General features: G+C 42.9%; 1 protein-coding gene across 1 annotated transcript in view; it reads right to left on the reverse strand.

Moving 5' to 3' along the window:
- The window catches only part of SEC16B (SEC16 homolog B, endoplasmic reticulum export factor), a 93871-nt gene that overhangs the window by 23575 nt on the left and 48056 nt on the right, over positions 1-22240 (reverse strand). Inside the window, exons 3-12 of the mRNA XM_057552418.1 lie at positions 15221-15778; positions 12680-13033; positions 11268-11380; positions 10061-10181; positions 9193-9301; positions 7836-7980; positions 7028-7179; positions 6551-6612; positions 4997-5132; positions 4300-4530 (exon numbers count right to left, since the gene is read on the reverse strand). Of these exons, the coding sequence (XP_057408401.1) occupies positions 4300-4530; positions 4997-5132; positions 6551-6612; positions 7028-7179; positions 7836-7980; positions 9193-9301; positions 10061-10181; positions 11268-11380; positions 12680-12975 (1365 nt within the window). The 5' untranslated portion in view covers positions 12976-13033; positions 15221-15778. The remainder of the gene's footprint in view (positions 1-4299; positions 4531-4996; positions 5133-6550; positions 6613-7027; positions 7180-7835; positions 7981-9192; positions 9302-10060; positions 10182-11267; positions 11381-12679; positions 13034-15220; positions 15779-22240) is intronic.

Raw genomic sequence — 22240 nt, forward strand, 5'->3', positions numbered from 1 at the left:
GCCAGGGAAATCCCGAGGCTGCTGTTATGTTTAAGCCAGTATACATAATAGTTAACCTACCCCCACCTAATACTGTAACTAACTGCTTACTATCAAGTGCTTGTTAACTATCAACTTCATACGTCAAATTAATGACACCATTAACTTGGTGACACGGGTTTGAAGCTGCAAATTTTAAAACATACACACACATATTCACCTCTTCATTTACTTTTCAAAACTATTTAGTAAGAGCTTAGTTTATATGTGAGGTTGACCTGGTATTAATAATTTCCTTAGTGCCCCCCAAATAATGTGATTTTTGGACAGGAGGTCACTAATGAGGTATTTCCACCTACAAATGAAAATTTATTTGATTATCCCAACATCTCCCATGTTATCTTCTTTGAAGAGAGAATAAATTTAAACAATCACAGTTAAGAAATTCAGCTTCATATCCAGTAGAAGTAAAAATGACATTAAGATTGCTCTTTTTGAAACAACGAGGTCCTACTGTATAGCACAGGGGACTATACTCAATATTCTGTGATAAACCATAATGGAAAAGAATATTTAGAAAAAGAACGTATATATATGTATAACTGAATCACTTTGCTGTACAGCAGAAATTAACGTAAAATTGTAAATCAACTATACTTAAATTTTTAAAAAAAGAAAAACAGGTGAAATCTTTAAAAAATAATGCTCTTTATATATGTTAAACTATTTCATAATAGTATTTTTTAAAGGAGTTACTAATGATTGGTTGAGAATTACTAGTTTACTCAAAAATCTGCATCTCCAAAAATATAATTTAAGAATAAGTGAAGAGGGGCTTCCCTGGTGGAGCAGTGGTTGAGAATCTGCCTGCCAATGCAGGGGACAAGGGTTCGAGCCCTGGTCTGGGAAGATCCCACATGCCGCGTGAGCCACTAGGCCCGTGAGCCACAACTACTGAGCCTGCGCGTCTGGAGCCTGTGCTCCGCAGCAAGAGAGGCCGCGATAGTGAAGAGGCCCGCGCACCGCGATGAAGAGTGTCCCCCGCTTGCTGCAACTAGAGAAAGCCCTCGCACAGAAACGAAGACCCAGCACAGCCAAAAATAAATATAAAAATAAATAAATAAATAAAATATTACTATTAAAAAGAAAAAAAAAGAATAAGTGAGGAAACTGAGAACTTATACCAAGGATGTCAATCTCACACAATGCCAGAAATAAGACCCCAGTCAAGTGTTAATACAGGTTTTAAAGATATTGTGGTGTCCAGCTCCTCATAGATCACCCTGAACTCCCATAGTGCTCTACCTACCCACCGCTTACCTTTGGGTCAATGTATGACAGGTGATGTGGTGATTACAAGCCCAAGTTCAGGCACCAGGCTGCCTAAATCTACACCCTGGCTTTATTATTTACTAACTTTCCTCCTTGGTAAATACATAAAACAAGAATTGGACCTACTACAAAGATAAATGAGATAATGCATGTAAGGTTTAAGTGAGTATCTGGCACATAGAAAGTATTTTTCAAATATTCGCTATATTGCTGTTGTTATGGTCATTATTTATCATTCTTAAGGAAAGAGATTATCACTGATTTATTTCTGTATCCCCCGACTGGGTTCAATGCCTTAGAAGTAGTGACTGCTTCATAAATGTTTATTGAATAAATGAATCACTGGTGAAATAGCAAGTCCCTACTATATAATGAATACACACACACACACACACACACACACACACATATATACATACATATAGACGCTATAAGTTGATCCCATTAATTTTCACTGAGTATATCTCGCACTCATTTAAAAGATAACATCACATACAAATACATACACACAATTAAAGATTTAAATGTAAAGGTGAAGTCACAAAAGTACTTCAACTTTATTTTCATAAATCAATTTTGAAGCAGGAAAAACCTTTCTAAATATGACCCCAAAAAAGTGATTTTGGACAGAAAATCCTAAAAAAGTAAAGCGCTCCTACAAATCAATAAGGGGGGATCAAAAATCCAACAGGAAAATGTGGAAAATCCATGACAAAAAGTTATCACAGATTAAAGGATATTCAACTTCATTTATAATGAGAAATGCAAATAACTACTATACATTTTTTCACCTCTCAGATTGGCACATATCCAAAAGTTTGGAAACACACTGGGCTGGTGACAGTGTGGGGAGACAGGCACTCTCATACATTGCTGGTAGAGTAATCGCTACAGCCTCTAAAAGAGCAATTTGTCGATATCTATCAAAATTACAAACCATATACTCTTTGACCCAAAGCTTCCACTTCCACAAACTTTCCTTACGTATATTCTCTCCACAGGGCAAAATGACAACGTTATTCATTGCAGCATTATTTGTAACAGCAAAAGACTAGAAATAATCTAAATGTCAATCTATAGAGGTTTACTTGAATCAATTATAATTTATCTGTAGAAACCTATGCAGCCATAAGAAATAATGAGGAAGGTATTTATATACTATAAGGAACAAGAGTCAGCAAAACGTGGCCTGAAGACCAAATTCAGCCCACTGCCTGTTTTGGTACAGCCCACAAGCTGAGAATAGATTTTACATTTTTAAATTATTGTAAAAAATCAAAAGAAGAATAATGTTTCATCACATGAAAGTGATATATATTTCAAATTTCTAGGTCAATAAATGAAGTTTTATTGAAACACAGCCACACGCATTTATTTACAGATTGTCTGTGGCTGCTTTCAGGGGACAACAGCACAGTTGAGTAGAGACCCCATGGCCTGCAAAGCCTAAAATATTTACTGTCTGTCCCTTTACAGAAAAAATTTGCCAACCCCAACATAGAGTGTTTCCTAAAGTATTTTGCTAAATGAAAAAAGGAAGGTAAAGAAATGGTACATAGTATGCTATAAGGGAAAAAAGGAGAAGATAATTATATATGCAGAAAATATCTCTGGATATTTCAATGAGAGAAATTGCATGGCTGGGAGGGGGTGGGGGACAGCATCATTTCTCCCATTATATCCCTTTCATCTTTTGATTTTTTTAATTAGATTGATTCAAATTGATTTCAATCATGTATTCAAATATTTAAGACTTTTGTAAAATGTAAGTTCAACTTCAAAATTGAACAAGGCATAAAATAATAGGGAAACGTGAGATGATTGATGTGTTAATTATCTAAATGGGAGGAATCCTTTCACAATGTATATGTATATCAAATCATCACATTGTGCACTTTAAATATCTTACAATTTTGTCAAATATACCTCAATTTAAAAATTTTAATAAATAAATTCTAATTTACATATCAAAAAATAAACAAGGCATCACTTCATCAGTGGAATTAAAGTATTCAGTATTGATAGGTATATTTTAGATATAACTGATAGGGATATCATTTGTAAACAAACTTTCTGGAAACTGATTTAGTGTATATGTGAAGGACCTTTTACAAGTGCATAGCCTTGGGACTTCCCTGGTGGCACAGTGGTTAAGAACCCACCTGCCAATGCGGGGGACATGAGTTCGAGCCCTGGTCCGGGAAGATCCCACATGCCGCGGAGCAACTAAGCCCATGTGCCACAACTACTGAGCCCGCGCTCTAGAGCCTGCAAGCCACAACTACTGAAGCCTGTATGCCTAGAGCCACAACTACTGAAGCCCATGCGCCTAGAGCCCGTGCTCCACAAGAGAAGCCACCGCAATGAGAAGCCCGCACACCGCAACAAAGAGTAGCCCCCACTTGCCACAACTAGAGAAAGCCCGCGAGCAGCAATGAAGACCCAACGCAGCCAAAAGTAAATAAAATTAAAAAAAAAAAAAAAGGTGCATAGCCTTTAACTGAGTAGTTCTACTTCTAGGAATGTATCTTAAAAAATCAGCCAAAGGTTTATACAACAAGATGTTCGAATGGTATAATTTATAATGGGTGACAAATCTGTACATAGCCTGTATATTCAACAACAGTGAATTGGTTAAATAAAATGTGATACATTCATATAATAGAATATAGTTCATTTTTTAAATGGTACATTTTAATGCCATGAGAGTATTTCACCATATACTCTTAAGGGGAAAAAAAAGAAGTAATTGTATATGTAATTTAATTTGATTTTTAATATATACGCATTGAAAATACCAGAAGTAAATATATCAAAATGTTAACAGGCATTATCTTTTAGTGATAGGATTGTGGGTGTTCTTCTTTTTCTTTGTACCTTTCTGAACTTAAGTGCTATAAAATGAGTATATGTCACTCATACAATTGGGAGGGGTGAGTGGTGGGGATGCTGGTTACTTTTTTAAGCAAAAGCGGGCACAGCACTTGCCTTTTTCCTTCCATAGTAGAGCAACTTAGTGAATTTCTCCACGATCTGTGCAGGCGTCTCCACGCTGGGGGGAATCTCCCCAGTGAGCAAGTTCCGGGTCCCCAAGCTCAGTACTGGCCGGTCCTCATCCGTCAGGTTGATGAGGTTGGCCACAGGCGGCTGCCGCTTGTACTTCTCCAGCTTCTTGCAGTCCTGCATCAGCAGCTCCGCGATGTCAGACCCCACCACGGACTGCAAGGGAAAGAGGGCCATCCTGGGAGAGAATCCTATTCATCCTCATGCTGGCAGCCCAGGCTGAAGGAAGAAGGCACCAGAGCACCTGCCCTCTTCAGGAGGAGGCTGACATGCAAACACAAGACAGCCCCTTCTTAGATTGTTGTATTTCAAACTCCAGCTTCCCTATCATGCTTGTTTCCTGCCTGTCAGGAGCCACAAAGATGACCAGAAAAATGCACACTCTCCTAGGTGTATCATACTGGGCGATAACCCCAGGCTAGTGGAGAAGGGGAGGGGAAAGGTTAGCATTAGCAAACTGGCATTGACATCTGAGCAGTTTTTCCCCTTGAGGCCATTTGTTGCTTCTTTAATGTTACCTTTTATAATCAATCATGCCACAAGCCGAATCTTCTCTCTCCCAGGAAGACTTAAGTTCCAGCCCAGCCTGCACCTGCCCACCCGCCAGCGCGGTGGTACTGACCCCGTTCTGCCGACAAAGGAGAACCAACAGTTGCCACAGTAGAGCCGAGTCTCTGCTCCCCGGTGTCTCAGATTTGCGACTCTGCGCTGCTTTCTGCTGGCAAAACGTCACAATGTCCACCTTGTGTACATCTTCCCTATGGAGAGATTTCAGGGAGCAAAGAGTGAGGGAAAGACTCGTCCCCCGGGTAGGACCACAGTCCCCTCCTACAGTGTGAGGGTGCTGCTGGGGCTGGAGATGGGGTAGAAGCCTGACAACCCAGGATTGGGGTAGTGAGTCTACAGCTACAGCATAGTTGTTTCCTTATAGAACAGGAAGGGACCTCAGAGATTCTCTCGTCCACCCTCTCCATTTTACAGAGGAGGAAACTGAGGCCCAGAGACCTGAAATGACTGTTTGGTAGCAAGGAAGAGCACAGACTCTGGGCTCAGACAACCCTGCATTGAAATCTAGCTGGCCACTTCTCAGCTTACACAAGTTTCTTATCTCCTCTGAGCCTCGGCTCTTTTCGCTAAAATAGGAATCGTTAACAAGTCTACCTCCAACTCAGCATCTTGTAATAACCTATAACGGAAAAGAATCGGAAAAAGAATAGATATATATACATATGTATATATATATCTATATGAATTACTTTGCTGTACACCTGAAACTAACACAACATTGTAAATCAACTATATTTCAAACTAAAATTTTTTTTAAAAGTCTACCTCCGTACAAAAAGGAATTAGCCAATTGTGTAGTGTATGTAAGTGCTCAATAAACAGGAATTATTATTTACTTGAGATCATTCAACGAAATCAATCAAACTGGGACCAGTACCCTAGTGTCCAAATACCCAGCTCGGTGCTCTACCCCACATCTGTATACTTATGTGTAAGAAATGGAGACAACACTCATTTTTACTTGAAGGAACTGTCAAAATACTATGGGGATTTTCTTGGAGGGGGAAGCTTCAGGATAAGAACACATTTACACAGTAGTGATGATATTTTAAGGGCTTTGGTGTGCATTATCTCACCTCTGACACCAGCCAGGACTCCTCTCTCCACGACAAAGAGCATCCTGAATATTTATCGGTAACATGACTAGCAATGTAAAAGCAGTTCTAGCTCAATCCTGCAGAGGGCAGACTTGCACACTGTCCAGTAACTCAAATGCTGGCCATGTTACTTATCTCCCCAGAAAAAATTTTTCCATATGACCCACTTGCCTATGATTTCCCAGGCTGTGTTCCACTCTTCTACCAGTTTAAGTACTATTAAGTACACAGAACGCTAAAACCCCTTACCATGTAGGCTTTGTAAAATAGAACTGATTTCAGATTTTTAAACCTTTAAGTTAATTTTTCTTTCTGCCTTTCAACACTCAAATTGCTTGTCAAAATGGCTCAGGCCACATTTGGCTCCAATTTGTAGCACGGAGATTCCACTCCAACGGGGAGAGACATTTTCTTTCAAGGAAGTCAAGAACAAATCCCCAAAATGCTGATCTGGGCAGGAAGATTTTATAGGTTTCAAAAGCCCTTATTTTGCAGCTCTTATGGTAATTTACCTAATCAGGGGTCCTGAGAAAGTCCTCATCTTTTCTTGTTCCTCAGAATCATTAAGAATAACCTGGAACAAAAAAATCAAGTTTGGTCTTCAAGACTATGTCCCCCCAGTGCCCCATTGCTCAGTCAAGTCCAACATCAGAACCCAGAGCCGTGATCCTAGGATGTGGCTCAGTGCCTCATGGAGAAAGCAGAGGACAAAAATGAGCTCTCTAGTTGCTGAATATGACCCAGTAGCATCTCAGGAAAAACAGAAGTCTAGCATTACTTCTCTCACAGAAGAGCCCCAGCCATTTCTTCATACACACACACACACACACGCGTGCACACACACACACACACACACACACACACCAATCCACAGGGTGCCTGGCCCAGTCCCCTCCAAGAGCACCTTATTCCTGGAGATGCCCAGGGCTCAGGCAAAGGGAAGCAGGGAGCAGAGTGCTGACATTCCGAGGACACAGAATCTTGTTTACCTCCACGCTGTGCAGTTCAACAAGGGCCGTCTGTCCATCACTGGGAGATCTGGGACCCACGCACACCAGCTGACCTCCTGGCCCAAAACTCACAGGCACGTGAGGGATGTAGAACTTCATGGGTGTCTTGGGACCAGCTGCCGAGATGTCCTCTGACCAACAGACACAGATGGACACTGTTAGCATTACTGCCACTGCTTTGCTTTACTTCAGAAATACTCCACAGACACACTTCTTTCCAAATTCCACCTGGGACCAAGATAAGATTCTGGATGGGCTACATAACTAGAAGAAGCCCATGCTCCGAGTGAGATCTGAACCTCTGAGAATATGTCAGAATATAATGCAAGGAGTTGTTGGTTTGGTCCAAATGATAATGTACCAGGGCCAGACTCCCAGCAATGGTGAAACGCTGGGAACTCTGGCTCTCATAGCTCCAGTACTCAGGGCAAGCCTCCTACATCCAGAACTTTGTGACCTGCCTTCACTTTCCCAAACTGACTCTGGTCTTTACTTTCTTCACCTATTACCTAACAGTACCTCTGAGTGCCTCCTCTCCCAGCCTGATGATGGCTAGCGGCAGTGTTCCCTTCCAAGAATCAGCTATGATGCAATCTCCAGTACCAGAGAAAAGGGGGGAAATGGAGCCAAAGTTGGCCACTCTACTCAGGAGACCTACCTACACAAATGAGGCAGACAAATGGTCTGCTCTTGGAAATACAGGGCAAAGGTGACTTTCCAAGACATGTGCCACCCAGCCCTCTTCTCAACAGACTCAGCCAACTCCTTTGATCACTTCAATACCCACCAGCCTGAATTGGACGCCAAGCCGCTGCAGCCATGGGGTCGTACAGCTCAGGGGCATCTGCCATATACTGACTGAGCTCATAGCTGCTGGAGGTGAGACCAGACTCGTGCTGCTGGAGAAGGTTGGACTCCTCGGTCAGTGATGGCTGGAAATTAAAAACAACAAAACACATGGGAAGAATCAGAAGCACTTTCAGAGAGATGGTCCTCCCAAGTGTTTCTTCAAAGCAACAAAATGCAAATAAAAATAATGAATGTGGATGTGCTGAAAGGAAAAGAAGGGATAATTCAATTGACAGGTGTTTGCTAAAGGATTCACTGTGGCCTAGTGGGAAGCGTGCAGGTCCTGGGGTCAGGGAGGCTGAATTCAATCCCAGCTTTGTCAATACCAAGTGCTGTGACCTTGAACAAGTGACTTAGACTCTCTGAGCTCAGGACCTTTATCTGCAATGTACATCATCATACCTACCCTATATAGTTCAAGCACTTACTCTTGCAGTCATTCACCAACTGTTTAATGAGCACTTACTATGCTCCAGGTGCTATGCTTTCCCTAAGGATACAGGTGTACAAGAAATTCACGGAACTTACATCCTGAGGACTGTAAAACAATGGATGCAAACAATGGCTACAAAAGCTCTTTGTCCACACTGTAAAGTGCTGTACATATGTATGGCTGCTGTTATTGTGTTGCTGTTACTGTTAGTCATAATAGGTGCCCCGCCCTGTGAAGCAACAGGTGTACAGAAGAAACTGTCCCCACAAATCATACAAATCTCATCAGGGATACAAAATTAATACAAGACTGTCAAAAATGAAGAGCTTGTCTCTGTAGTATGTTTGTAACTTTTCCATAAATCTAAAATTATTCCAAAATTTAAAGTTTATTGTAAAAAAAATTCAAGAGCTCCATTTTGTAACCCAGCTGATACACACAGTAAGATTTTAGAAAAAAGAGATGGAAGAGTCAAGAAAAATTCCACTTTTCAGATCTGAATTAAAAGATTCTAGCAACTTCCCACTTCCTGGGTAAACCGAATTGCTAATCCACCAGGGTACCGGTGACAGCCTCTTCTCTTTCCTACCTTGGAGTGACTTGGGTGACATTTCCTGATCCAGCCAACTTGGCAAAAGAATGCAAAAGGGCCAGATCAGGGCCCCAGATCCAGAAGACTGAAACAGGGAGCAGGGAAAGGAAGAGGTGGGTGTAGAGGCTCTGCCAATTGGGGAGGAATGGGACCCCCTCAGACTGCTGGCCACTGGGGACCCCGCCCCCCGGGGCCCTGCTCTGCCGCTACTGACGAGGGTAGGTGTGATGCACTGTCACAGACCACCAGCCCCATGTCACTTCAGGTTACCTTGTTTTTCTGGGCCCCAGTTAGCGGACTCTCCAGAAGTAAGTCCCCAGGTCTCTCCTGTCCAGAGTTAGAAGCAGGATTGTCTTTATAAGGGTTCCAACGCTTAGATCTGCGGCAAAATGACAGGAGCAGGTGAGAGGGGGTCCAGGGCAGGCCAGCAAGGCTGAGCTTCTCTCTGCTGGAGGCTGTTCTGCTGCAAAGCGTGGGCAGGTGTCGGGGTGGCCCGTGTGTCGCAGGGAAAAGCCTTCTCCTCCATTTCTCCGCCTCAGTCTATTAGACCAGAAAAACAGGAGCTCCTGTGGTTCATAGTACAGTCACTAGAAGTGGCCCCAAACCCTGCAGAGGAGGCTCAGTCTCTGTAGCCTGACGTCCTGGAATAAGTTAAATCAGAGCAGCTGGGTTGGTGAGTTCCAGGCAGGGTTAAGGCACCAGGTCTAAGGGCACCAGACAGGGGCTTGAACAAAATGCTGTTCCCTGCTCACCTTATCCCACAGGAGAGCCCATTCTCAGGGCACAGGAGGGGGCAGAGGAGAAGCACCCCAGCCCCAGGCAGGACCCAATCAGGAGAACTTCTGCAAGGCCACATCTGTTCCGAGGCCAACATAGAATTAAGGTCCTCCTCTAAGACGGACCTCAAGTAATCTCACAGGTTTTGGGAATCACCTCTCAGAATTAAGAATCCCTCCGCCTAGTGTCCATGTGAACAGCTGGTCCCAGCCAATCCAGGCTACTCTCACACCCCGGTGGCCAGAACAAAAGCAGACGGGCTTCTGAAGATGAGGGACCAGAACCGGATGACATAAGGTTTGCCTAACATAGCCTGCATTTGGCTGAATCATGTTGAACCGGCCTCTCCTTTCACACTTACTGGAGCTGGGTCTCACTATTTGTTCCAAACGGACTATTCTGGTTTTCATGTTGGTGTTCATTCAGGTACTTTTGATCTCGATAATCTTCATGCCAGTTATAAGGACTCCCTTGCCTTGGCACTGCACCCTCAGAAAAAACAAAATAAAGACAGGTCACTTCCTATTCCTAAAAGTTCAGAAAGACACTAGCAAGCCATGAAGCTGAGTTACTGGAGCACAGCAGGTATAAAAACATACAATCATCCCTCTGTATCCACGGGGGGGATTGGTTTCAGGACCTGGGGAAGTTCAAGTCCCTTATATAAAATGGTGTAGTGTTTGCATATAGCCTATGCACACCCTCCATATACTTTAAATCATCTCTAGATGAATTATAATGCCTAATACAATGTAAATGCTATGTAAATAGTTGTAAATACAATGTAGGTGCTTATGCAAATAGTTGCCTCCAAGCAGCAAATTCAAGTTTTGCTTTTTGGAATTTTCTTTTCTTCGAATATTTTCAATCATCAGTTGGAGGCAGACCCGCAGATTCGGAGGGCTGACCGTATTTGCCAAATTGAGTAAAGTTGATAAGTAAAAGCTAACAGTGAAAGTCCATAAGATGCATCTCTCTGAACCAATTAGCACGGCTCTATACAATGGTACAACAGCGGGGATCCTATGTGTGCGCACAGATGTTTGTGTTTTCAACGTTGAAACAGATTTCTCTTTGCTAGCAGGTCGGAAGATGCCTTTAGTACATACCTAAAGCCTTACTATTGGTGTAAGGTTTAAGTTCTTTTTTGTACATATCTGCCTCCCTCAGGGTAAATGATGGTCAGACTCATTACAGCCCAGCCACACACTTGATGACTTCACTGTTAAGAACTGACTTCACTGTTACTTGGTCAGAGACTATAATCTTAGAAGAAAAATATGGATGAAGTACAAACTATCCACAATACTAGTAATGTAGTAATAGTTTCAGTGCCATCATCTACACGTACAAAGAAAAATGACTCTTTTCTATCTCTTCTTCTCAAGACATTTAGCAGTAGCGTCATCGCTGTGGCCTCATCTGGCCAAGAAAGAAGCAGGTGAGGCTGGGGCTCTACCTCAGCCGAGCAGGAGGCCCAGGGTGAGCCTCCGAGCACAGCCCCTTTGCCCTCTGCCCTATCCGACCAGCTGCACCATCCCAAAGGCTTCTTGGAGATTATTCCGTACCTCTTTCTTCCCGCAGCTGCTGCGGGTGTCCACGGTAGTAATAACTTCCATAAGCATATTCTTCCCTTAGGGCTGGAGAGCGATAGCTTTGATATAGCTCCTCAATGCCCGGCCTAAAGAATCACAAAGAAGGCCAGTCATTCAAGGATGAACATAGTAAAGAGAAAAACCAACGGAGGACTTGACAAACGAAACAACTTCAGAGGACAGAATTGTGACCCCCGTCTAGAATCTGCTCTAAAGCCACGGTTCATTCTGGATGCCATAACCAAAAAATCCAGAATCAGAGCAGGAGTAGGACCGTTGTGTCAGAACAACACTGCAATTTTTATAGCAAAACCATAGCCAAGTGTCTCATTCTCCCTCCCCATGATCCCTCCTACTCCTCCAATACACACACAACCAACAACACAAAATATTATCTGAGAAAACCCTGCTCTGACATCACCTTAGGAAACCCCTTCCCAAGAAGACTGTAAGTGCCCCATATACCACTGTAATTCCCATGCATATTATAGATGGCAATGAGATGAAAAAGTCAAGTTGGACCATCTTAAATCTGATTGCTTTTATTGCCTCTGTCCTTAACATACCTTCCTTCGAGAATTCAACAAAGGAACGTCATGTTGTTAGTATCTTTATCAATTAATAATTCTTTACTATTTCATAGGGGCAGAATTCTTTACAATAATTGTCATAATTTCAAACCTAAATCTGGAGGCAGGAAAACATCACCCCACCTGAAAAAGTTAAAGTAGAAAATAGATGGCTTGCAACATTCCATAAAATATGAAGTCCAGGAGGAGGAACTCCAGATTCTCCTAGAATTACCTCACTGAGACCTCTTCATTCTGAATTTGGAGCCTACAAGCTTGTATCTGCTTTCTCTGATTTTTTTAAAGTTCCCATTCATTCACTCAATACATTTTTTTTTTCTGTACCCATCACACTCTAGGTGATGTTCTAGGCACTAGGGCTCTTCTTGGTGCTGGTGGGTCAGTGCTAACCCTGGGTCAGAGTCTTCCAAAGAGGATAAGGAACTTTTTATAGAGATCCATAGGAAAAGCTTTTCCAGAGTCTACAAACATTGCCTTTTGTGATCCCAGAGTAAGAGGGTCTCATCTGCTGTCTTGAATTTCATCATTCTTTCTACCCTCTCCGCCCATCACCCAATCACATTGTGATGGCTTCTTTAAGAAGCTCCCCTAGGGGATAAAGAAAGGAAAATATTATATTTTCAGTCACCAAAATCCAATTTGGGAGAGGAAAGGGTGTAGCTAAGTCAGTGTAGTAGGGTGGAGAAGGAAAAAGAAGAAAAAGAGGAGAAATAAAAGGAAAAGGAACAAGGAAAAGAGCAATCTGTTTGGAAGCATTTAGGAGAGCTGGGTCAATTCCAAGCTCTAAACCCATACCTTGAATACAACTGACTGGGATAACCACCTTTATAATAGTCAACCCTGGACACAGGCTGATGCCATTCCCCAGGCCTGGACGCATAATGAGGCTGCTGGTGGTCTGCCCCAGGATCCTGCTGTGGTTGGGGGCTCCTGCCCATGTCTTGTCTTTGATGGACCCTCTCTCCATTGTGCCAAGAGTGACGAATAGGCCGATAGTATCTATCTCTCTGAAGCCCTAGGTCTGGATCCCTTGATGGTGCTGGGGGCCTCCCTGCTGGCTGAGGCGGCCACTGGGGAACCCAAGGCTCCATCCCTGACCTTCTGAATTTCTCTCGTGTTTTGAGTCAGTTGTGTAGTTATTTTATCTTCCTACAGACAAAACAGAAGGAAAAAAATTATCATCATTTTAGGCCTATATCCAAACATGAAGGTTAATTAGGTTTTGTGCAAGAAGCACCTATGGTCCTCAAATTCTTCTATCTAAAACAAACCACACAGGCACTGATACAGAGATATCTGAAAAAATCTCAAGGAGATATGTGAAATAAATAACAGGCTAGACAACTATACTGATGTTGCTATAAAAATTAAAAAGTATATTTGGAGCAACAATAGATGTGGGAGGCATGGGAGAGAGAACAGTAATAGATGAAGCTCCAAAACACTATCAAAGTATTCCAGTTAAATACATGTGTGCTGGACTTCCCTGGTGGCACAGTGGTTAAGAATCTGTCTGCCAAGGCAGGGGACATGTGTTTGATCCCTGGTCTGGGAAGATTCCACATGCCGTGGAGCAACTAAGCCCACGCACCACAGCTACTGAGCCCACGTGCTGCAACTACTGAAGCCCGTGCACCTAGAGACTGTACTCTGCAACAAGAGAAGCCACCATAATGAGAAGCCCACGCACCACAACGAAGAGTAGCCCCCGCTCGCCACAACTAGAGAAAGCCCGCACGCAGCAACAACGACCCAACACAGCCAAAAATAAAATAAAAATAAAATAAAATTTAAAAAAATACATGTGTGCTCACATATTCCACCAGTAAATGTTTATTCAACATTTACTATGGAGGCCCTATGCTGTCATAGAAATAGAGTGGGCCTTAGACAGAGCTAGACCACAGTTCAAATCCTAACTCTGCCACTTGTTAGCTAGTTAAATTTTTCAAGCCTTAATTTCCTTACCCATAAAATGAGGACCAGAATGAGCTGACAGAGTCATTGTCAGAGTCAGAGATCCTTACATAAAGTGCCGAACTTGGCCCTCTGGCTGGTATACAGTAATTGTTCAATAAATAACAGTTGCTGTTATCAGAGATAAAGATTAGGGTAGTGTGAGCAGCTGAAGACATTTCCTAAATAAAAAGGAGCTTAAAGTGACCTCAAGAGACATCTTTTCTGAATCCTTGAAGTCTTAGAAGAACTAGGCCCTATAATCTGGCCATTCCTGCCCCTGCTCCAGGGGAGGCAATGAGACGCAAGTTTGGGATTGCTTCCCTGACAAACTAGAGAGCCGTGTCTCAGTAATCTTCCTGGCTGGAGATTTTAAAACCTGGAAGTCTCCCCAGCATCAAACTGATTTTCTCCACTTATGCTTCAAAATGGGAAATAGCTCCAGAGGACAAGATACCTTCCCAGCTTCTCTGCCTGTATCAGAGAGCAGCACCTGCGTCCAGCTGCCCCCAAAGAAAAAGCACACATCACACCTTACTGCTGCTCAGGAGTCTCTCATGTCAGAATACATAGCTCAGTCACACCCCATGTTTCTTCCCCCTTGGGAACTATTTTACGTTGAAAAGTTCTGATCGGATCCAGTCAACTTGCTCCCACTCCTGAAACTCCCAGCCCAATATAAAAATGAATATCAGAACAAAAGGTCAAAGGGTGTGTGTTGAAATCAAGATGTCACACTGCTCGAACGCTGCGGAGCCAGGGTCCACAGCTATGAGCCGAGAGCTGTAAGCAGAACATACCAGAAGAACAAGGCACAGAAGTGCCTTCCACCTCAAGAGCAATCCAGCTCAGGAAAACTTGCACCTTCCTTCCCGTGTCAGCCCACTTTCTTGAAAAAGTCAGGTGCAATAAGAGCCTTTTCCAGCAAATCCCAGCAGAGGCCAAATGCCCCGGACACAGTGAAAGGCTAAACGGGTCTTTCCTGAAGGCCCACGGAACTTGATAGCATTTGGACACAAGGAATTTCAACAAGAAGAAAGCTTCTTCCACCTTGTCCCCAGATATTTTCACTAGACAGCCCTTCTCCGACTGCAAAGGTGCAATACCCAGTCCCTTTGCCAAAGTCAACTACAATTGATTTTCGTTGCCAAGATATCAACTCCAGCAGGTTAGACCTCAGGTTACAATTAAGGACCCCAAATGAAAAGCACCTAAGATTCTCCAAATGAAGGCATTACGTCTACAGTGACAAGTCATACTCACACATCACATAAATGACCTTCCCTGGTCCCGCTAAGGTCAGTATTGCCTTTCCTAATTTGACAGCACAGCAAGTACAGCCAAGACAAAGCAAGCAAGGGCGCTAGCATTCCCACACACCTGCTCTGACGGCTCTCCACCACCTTCCCTCAGCGCAGCTCCAGGAGTGTCTGCTCTCCTCCTGGACGCTGTCAAAGTCCAGGTGCCACATCTACCAAGACCTACCTAGCCCTCAGATCTACAGCCTGTCAGCTACCTTTGCCATGGCCTCCATGGAGCCGATCCAAGAGGGCAAAGTACAGCGCAGCTCCCCCAGTCGGCCAGACCCGGCTTGGAGTATTTGCTCACAACCCTGTCAGAGGCTGCTGCTTCTGTTTGCCTGGTCGTGGGCTGAGCCAGGTTCACTCACATGTGACATGTGACAAAGCATCCAGACCCCCACAGCAAACAAGGAGCAGAGACCCGAGGGAGAGGAAGTGCAGAAAGCCCTGAGGCAGCCTGACCTGGAGAGAAGAGCATCACCTATGGGTTGTGAACTCCTGGCTCGGCCACGAGTGGCTCTATCGCTCAACCTCTCAGCTTCTCCTCTAAAAGGGGAATAACAGTACTTAGCTTATGAGTGTCATCATGAGGAGTACAGGCAGACCTCAGAGATATTGTCAGTTCGGTTCCGGACCACTGCAACAAAGCGAGTCACACAAATGTGTTGGTTTCCCAGGGCGTATAAAAGTTACGTTTACACTGTACTGTAGTCTATTAAAGTGTGCAATAGCATTATGTCTAAAAAACAATGTACCTTAATTTTAAAATACTTTGTTGCAAAAAAAAATGCCAAAACAATTACAATAATAACATCAAAGATCACTGATCACAGATCACCAAAACAAATGTAATAATAATGAAAAAGTTTTAAATATTGCAATAATTACCAAAATGTGACGGAGAGACACAAAGCAAGCGTTATTGGAAAAACAGCACCGACAGACTTGTTTGACGCAGGGTTGCCACAAACCTTCAGTTTGTAAAAAACACAGTAAAGTGAAGTGATATAAAACGAGGTATGCCTGTAAATGTTGGCAAAGTGGCACATGATATATAATTATGTATGCTCTTTAAATAAGTATTATCTTTTCCTTTCAAAAGAGATGAGCTAATTCTACTGGTTGAGGCAGGCAGAGTACTCACTGGTGGGTAGTAAATGCCCAGTTTGGGTTTTTCTCATTCGTGTTTCTCTTCATTGGATTCTGGTTGTGCATCAATTGTGTTATCTAGATGGAAGGCAAATTTAAATGCCCAATATTGAACTGAAGGCACTGAGAAGTTTTCTATTACAAGAAAATAATTTCTTTGTTTGAAAAATACATTTCTTTAGGTAAGTACAGAGTAGCTCATGTCCACTTTTGAATTAACATTTTAAAAGTCAGCAAATCATCATGCTGTACACCTTAAACTTATATGTTATATGTCAATTATATCTAAATAAAGCTGGGGAAAAGTATAAATAAAACTCAGAATTTGCTCTAAAAAGGCTCAAATCGTTTATTCTTTCTTTCAACAAACACTGAGTCCTTATTATGTATCAGGCTTTGACACACATAGACATGAAGGACACAGCCCTTGGTTCTAAAAAGCTTCGAGCAAATTAACTTCTCATGTTTTTATTAGTCCAGGGAAGACTGCCACGGTTGGTCTCATGGTCAGATAGGGTAAGGTACCGAAGCTATAAGATTTTGTCACGCCCTACAACTGACTCCTAGGACCTGACAACTGAGTGTAGAATTCTCTGACTCTGGGTCATGGTTTCTTACCCCACTGGTGAGGTTTGGCTCACTAATGGCTGCACTGCCATTTTTAATCCTCCTGGGAAGAGGTACTGGAGAAGGACACACACATTGACAGCAGGAATCAGAACATGGTTGATTATGACACAGACTCAGATATCAAATTATCTGTCCCAATATCTCACAATAACATTCAGAAAAATCTGATGTAACTCTTTTGGCTTATAACATGACATTAGTCCTGCCCTATAACACCAGCTACATTACTGAAATGTTGACTTTGGAAGATACCTTACAGGTTATTTTAGCAACTTCACTTTGTTGGTAATAAAACTAAGATCCAGAGAGATGAAGTGATTTACCCAACGTTGCAAAGCTAACTAGAAGCTCAGTTAAGATTATACTGATGTACTGGACCTGCCTTGCATCAGACTTATAAGAGCTGATTATTAAATATTCAGGAATTGTGTGAGCCAGTAGTTAAACCATTGATAATTTGAAATCCACCACAGTGAGAGTATTTACCACAGAAATTGGCAAGTGCTACAAAGCCAGATTGTTGTTGTTTTTAGATAATCAGTTTATCGGCATAATGATTACAACTCCAAACTCCTAACTCCTATTCCAGTGTTCTTTCAACCACAGAATTGTCATTCTTTTACAAGCCTTCATTGCACATCTCTGGTTTAAACATCTAGCTCAGTTATTCCAAATGCTCCTTTTGTGACATCCCAAAGCATCCCTAATTATCTCAAGTGTTATTATGAAACTCTTCAAACACTCACCAACCAAAATTAATTTTAATTAGTTTTAATTATTTTATATAGACATATGGCATACCACAGTTATATGGGTCATGGAATGAAATAGATCGTTTGGGATCCCACCACTCCAAAAGGTTTGGGATTTATCAGTCCCTGCCTTCCCCAGCCCCATATATCAACAGTTACTAAGTCTTTCAACCTGGCAACTCAAGTCTTCCTGGTTCCTAACAAAATTCACTCAGTTTGAGAATACATTAGAAGCTCATCCCCAACAGGAGTTGGGCTAAAATTGGTCTTGTCACCTCAAGTCCTGGCTGCAGTGCCCTGGCATGATCCCACAGGCTCCCACATGCTGGAACAGTTATAGTCTTCACATTATCTCTTCCCCAAGTGTCCTGTCCTCTTGCCTGATTCCTACTCTGCATTCCAACTATCCACTGGAATTGGAGCCCTGGCCAGTTGCTAATTGTTGTGAATTACCTTTCCCAGTCCCTGCCACCCTTTCCAAATGTCAGACCACAAAGAGGATCTTGCTTCAACCAGGAATAACTACCCTAGTTTGACATCTATCTAACGAAAGCATCATCACTGCTAATGATGTTGCTAATCTCTTCCCACCAGAATAGTGCTGATAGATGTGAACACTCACCTAGATCTAGGTCAGGTTTGCCACGAATTCGTGAGCACTATGATTTAATGACTGTTGACTCTTGCAAGGGAGAGCTCAGCAGCTGAGACATCCCCCAGGTTTGACCCCATTTCTTTACTAAAAGTAAAAATTTAGGAAACAAACTGAGAGGCCCTATGTCAACAGATGAACAGTAATTATTTGTCTGGGTAATGGGATTGAGGGTGATTTTATTTTTCTCTTCTTGTTTGTCCACATTTTCTAACTTTTCTACAATAAACTTACATTATTTTAAAAGACAAAATCAACTAGCATTATTTTTGATTAATACTATATCCAAGGTAAGATTCCTAGGTCAGAGGTTATATTTTTGTTAATTTTTATAAATTTCTTTCTAAAAATATTATAGCAATTTACACCCACACCAGCAATGCATGAGAAGACCTTTCTTTTTTTTTTTTAAGTTTTTTTTTTAACATCTTTATTGGGGTATAATTGTTTTACAATGTTGTGTTAGTTTCTGCTGTATAACAAAGTGAATCAGCTATATGTATCCATAAATCCCCATATCCCCTCTCTCTTGAGTCTCCCTCCCACCCTCCTTTTCCCACCCCTCTAGGTGGTCACAAAGCACCGAGCTGATCTCCCTGTGCTATGCGGCTGCTTCCCACTAGCTATCTATTTTACATTTGGTAGTGTATATATGTCCATGCCACTCTCTCACTTCGTCTCAGCTTACCCTTCCCCCTCCCCATGTCCTCAAGTCTATTCTCTACGTGAGAAGAACTTTCTGAACATTCTTATCCACACTGGATATTCTTTTTAATATTTGCCAATTAAAGGATGAAAAATAGCAAAAAAAAAATACTATATCCAAATGTGGTGTTGTCATATCAGTAACTAATTACACACTCATGTTGCTAAAATGGAGCAGTGACTCCCCAAAGCATCCAAGATTGGTCGATTGTGCTCAGTCTGCTCTTCTGGAAAGACGACTCTGGAAGTCATTCATTCACTAAGCAAATGTTTTTTGAACACCCATTATATGCCCAGCATTGTCACTTGCACTGGGGATACTGAGATAAATGGTATATAATCCTTGCCCTAGCTTTCAGTCTGGTGGAGCAGTAGAAATTCAAATATGCAATCAATATGCAATGCAATCATTATTCTAATGGGTATAATCACTACTTTTTCAAAAAGGAGGAAGCACAGGGGCATGTGCAGAACTAGAAACAGGGAGATGTGCTGTTCAAGGTTACCCCACAAACAGGCAAGACCAATGAATACCTCAACTAGAGCAACTGCAAAGAGGCTGGAAGAGAAGGAACAGATATATGAATATAAAGTAGAATCAACATGAATTGACACTCTGTTGAATGTAGAAAACGAAGGAGAAGGAAAAGTCAAGGACAATCTCAAGTTTTCAGGCTATAAAGACAGGACCACACTGCTCCTTTCGGGGATGATCATCTTGGAAGAGGGGCCAGTTTGGTGGGAGAAGATGACAACTTCAGCTCTGAACATGCTAATTGTGAGGGGCCTGTGGACAGAGGTAAGTGTGGTCAGTGAGAAGTCAGTTTTAAGAGTGTAGAGCTTAAGGAAGGGGTCTAAGGAGAGAGACGTGGTGACTGAAGCCACAGGTATGGGTAGTATTGCCTAGGAAAAGCTTGAAGTTAGAAGAGAAGTCCTAGGAAGAAGTTCTGAGGAATAGCAACATTGAAGAGCTGGACACAGGAAGAGAGGCCTGTGAAAGACCACAGTGAAGTGCCAGGAGGTGGGCAGAAAGCCAGGAGAGGATGGTGGCCCAGAAGGCAGGGGAGAGGTGATGGCTTCAGAAATGGGCGCGTGGTCAACAATACTGACAATAGGAGAAACACTGAGAGAGGCAATAGTGAAAGTGTTCTCACATACTGGGTTTACCACCGAGGAGGTTTGATGATCATAACATGAACGATCTCAGTAGAACTATGGTCAAGGGAGTGAGGAATTAGACACAGAAATCACTTATGCAGCAAATGAAAAGTAAGGAAAAGGAGAAAGCAAGTAGAGTTACTCTTTCGAGAAGCCTGGATGTGAAGAAAAGGGGACGATAGCCGGGACTACTATGAGGCACTCAGGATTGAAGAATTGGTTTAGGGTGGACAAGATGAAAGAGAGTTATATGCTGATTCATACGGAGATTGGAGATACAGAAAGCAAATACAATTACTGAAGGAATAAATCTCAAAAGAGGCTGATCACATGGGCTCCAGAGTATAGGAGCAAAAGTTAAGCCTAGCTAAGAGGAAGGGCATCTCTTCCTCTGAGAAAGAGATAAAGGGGGTGAAGATGGGCATGGATGGAGGCAAGTTTGTACAGAAAGGGACTGGATACTGAGACCTCTCTGTGGAGTAGACTGCTAGAGATCAGGGTGAGTATTTAGAGAGAGACCTGAGAAATGTGATGAATGTTTCGATTGGTCCATGTGGAAACTGGGAGTGGGCTTTAACCAGGAACATGTCCTCAGAGGAACAAGTAGGCAGGAAGCACAGCTGTTATTGGACCCTTAGACAGATTTGAAACTCCATGGGGACATCGAGCATCTGTGTTTGGACCAGGCTATGACCACAGTGCCTAGCACAGTGCCCAGTGTGTGATAAGAGCGCAATAAAGATTTTATTTATAAATGAATGGACATCTGCAATTTATAGCAGCAACAGCCTTACTGCAGATCGTATCCAGTAGTTTCCACAGCCTGAGTATAGAATTAAACTCTAACAGGGAGTTCCTAGAGAAAGTAAAAGGGAATGTTGAGGTAGTGAGTTAAAAGGACTGACCAGAGAGTGGTTAAAGGTATGCCATGTGGGTCATAAATGAGGCAGAAACACAAATTCTCTGCATACCTTGTTAAACTGAGGTCCCTAGAAATACTTAAGAGGCCCTCTCCAATAGGACAGTGAAAGAAAAACATTCAATCACAATTCAAAATAAAAAACCTTAGTTAAAGTGGGACTGACAGGATAATGCCTATACCCGCCTTTCCAAAAATATCTGATACCCTTAGATGCTTTTTAGTCAGCCAGCATCTCATAGCTCTGACTCCAGGAAGGAGACCTGGGGAAGGTTTACTGCCGAGCAGCCTCTTGACTCCAGCAAAGCCAGACCCTGAAGCCAGCCTTGGAGATCCGGAGCTCATGGCCTTGGCCAGGGATTGGCCACCAAGGCTCTGCCCCCTCCTTCCGGTAAGCTGAGTGGCAGGCAAGAGGCAGAGCAGCATGTGCCTGTCAGCAGTTCCATTATCAGGAAGGACGAGTGCCAGGAAAACATGGTCTAAGGGCCAGAGACAATTAGCCTGGCACAGGCATCACAAGCTACTCATGCCAATTCTGGGACTGTTGCTCTCACCACAGTCCTAGAAGTGAAGGTTTGGTTACTTTATTGGTTTCCTACAGGACCAAGGAACTCTGTTATGTGAGCCCTGACAAAAGGGGTCCTTTAAATGCCACCCCTGTGGCTGCCTGCACACCTGCCCCCCCTGATTCCGCCTCTGCTGCCAGGCGCTAGAGAAGGAGGGTACCACTCGTGAAGACAAAGGCCTCCATTCTTCCTTATCAGCCCTGGGCTGGCAGAGGGGGCCCCACTTTCTCCGCTCTTTGCCCCTCCCATTTTATTGATGCCCCCTGAACCAGGATGAGTGGGGTGGCAGTTGGATGCCGCTGTGACTTTTAACCCCACATCAAGCTCCATCAGGCAAAGGTGACTCATGCACCTGCTAAACGAAATAAAAGGCTATAAATGCTGGGAGTGTCCTCCGAGCCCCCAAAGCCAATAGGAGGTAAGCAGAATAAGGCTACCAGAGTGTGAAACTCAGCCCCAATATCTGCTGGCTGCAAGAAGTTGAGCAAGTTATTCTGTATCTCCTTTTCTTCCTCTATAAAATGGGGATGATAATAATAGAACTTTTCTCAGAGAGTTATTGTTTAAG

The sequence above is a fragment of the Balaenoptera acutorostrata genome, chromosome 1 (genome assembly GCF_949987535.1).
Source record: "Balaenoptera acutorostrata chromosome 1, mBalAcu1.1, whole genome shotgun sequence".
Lineage (NCBI taxonomy): Eukaryota > Metazoa > Chordata > Mammalia > Artiodactyla > Balaenopteridae > Balaenoptera > Balaenoptera acutorostrata.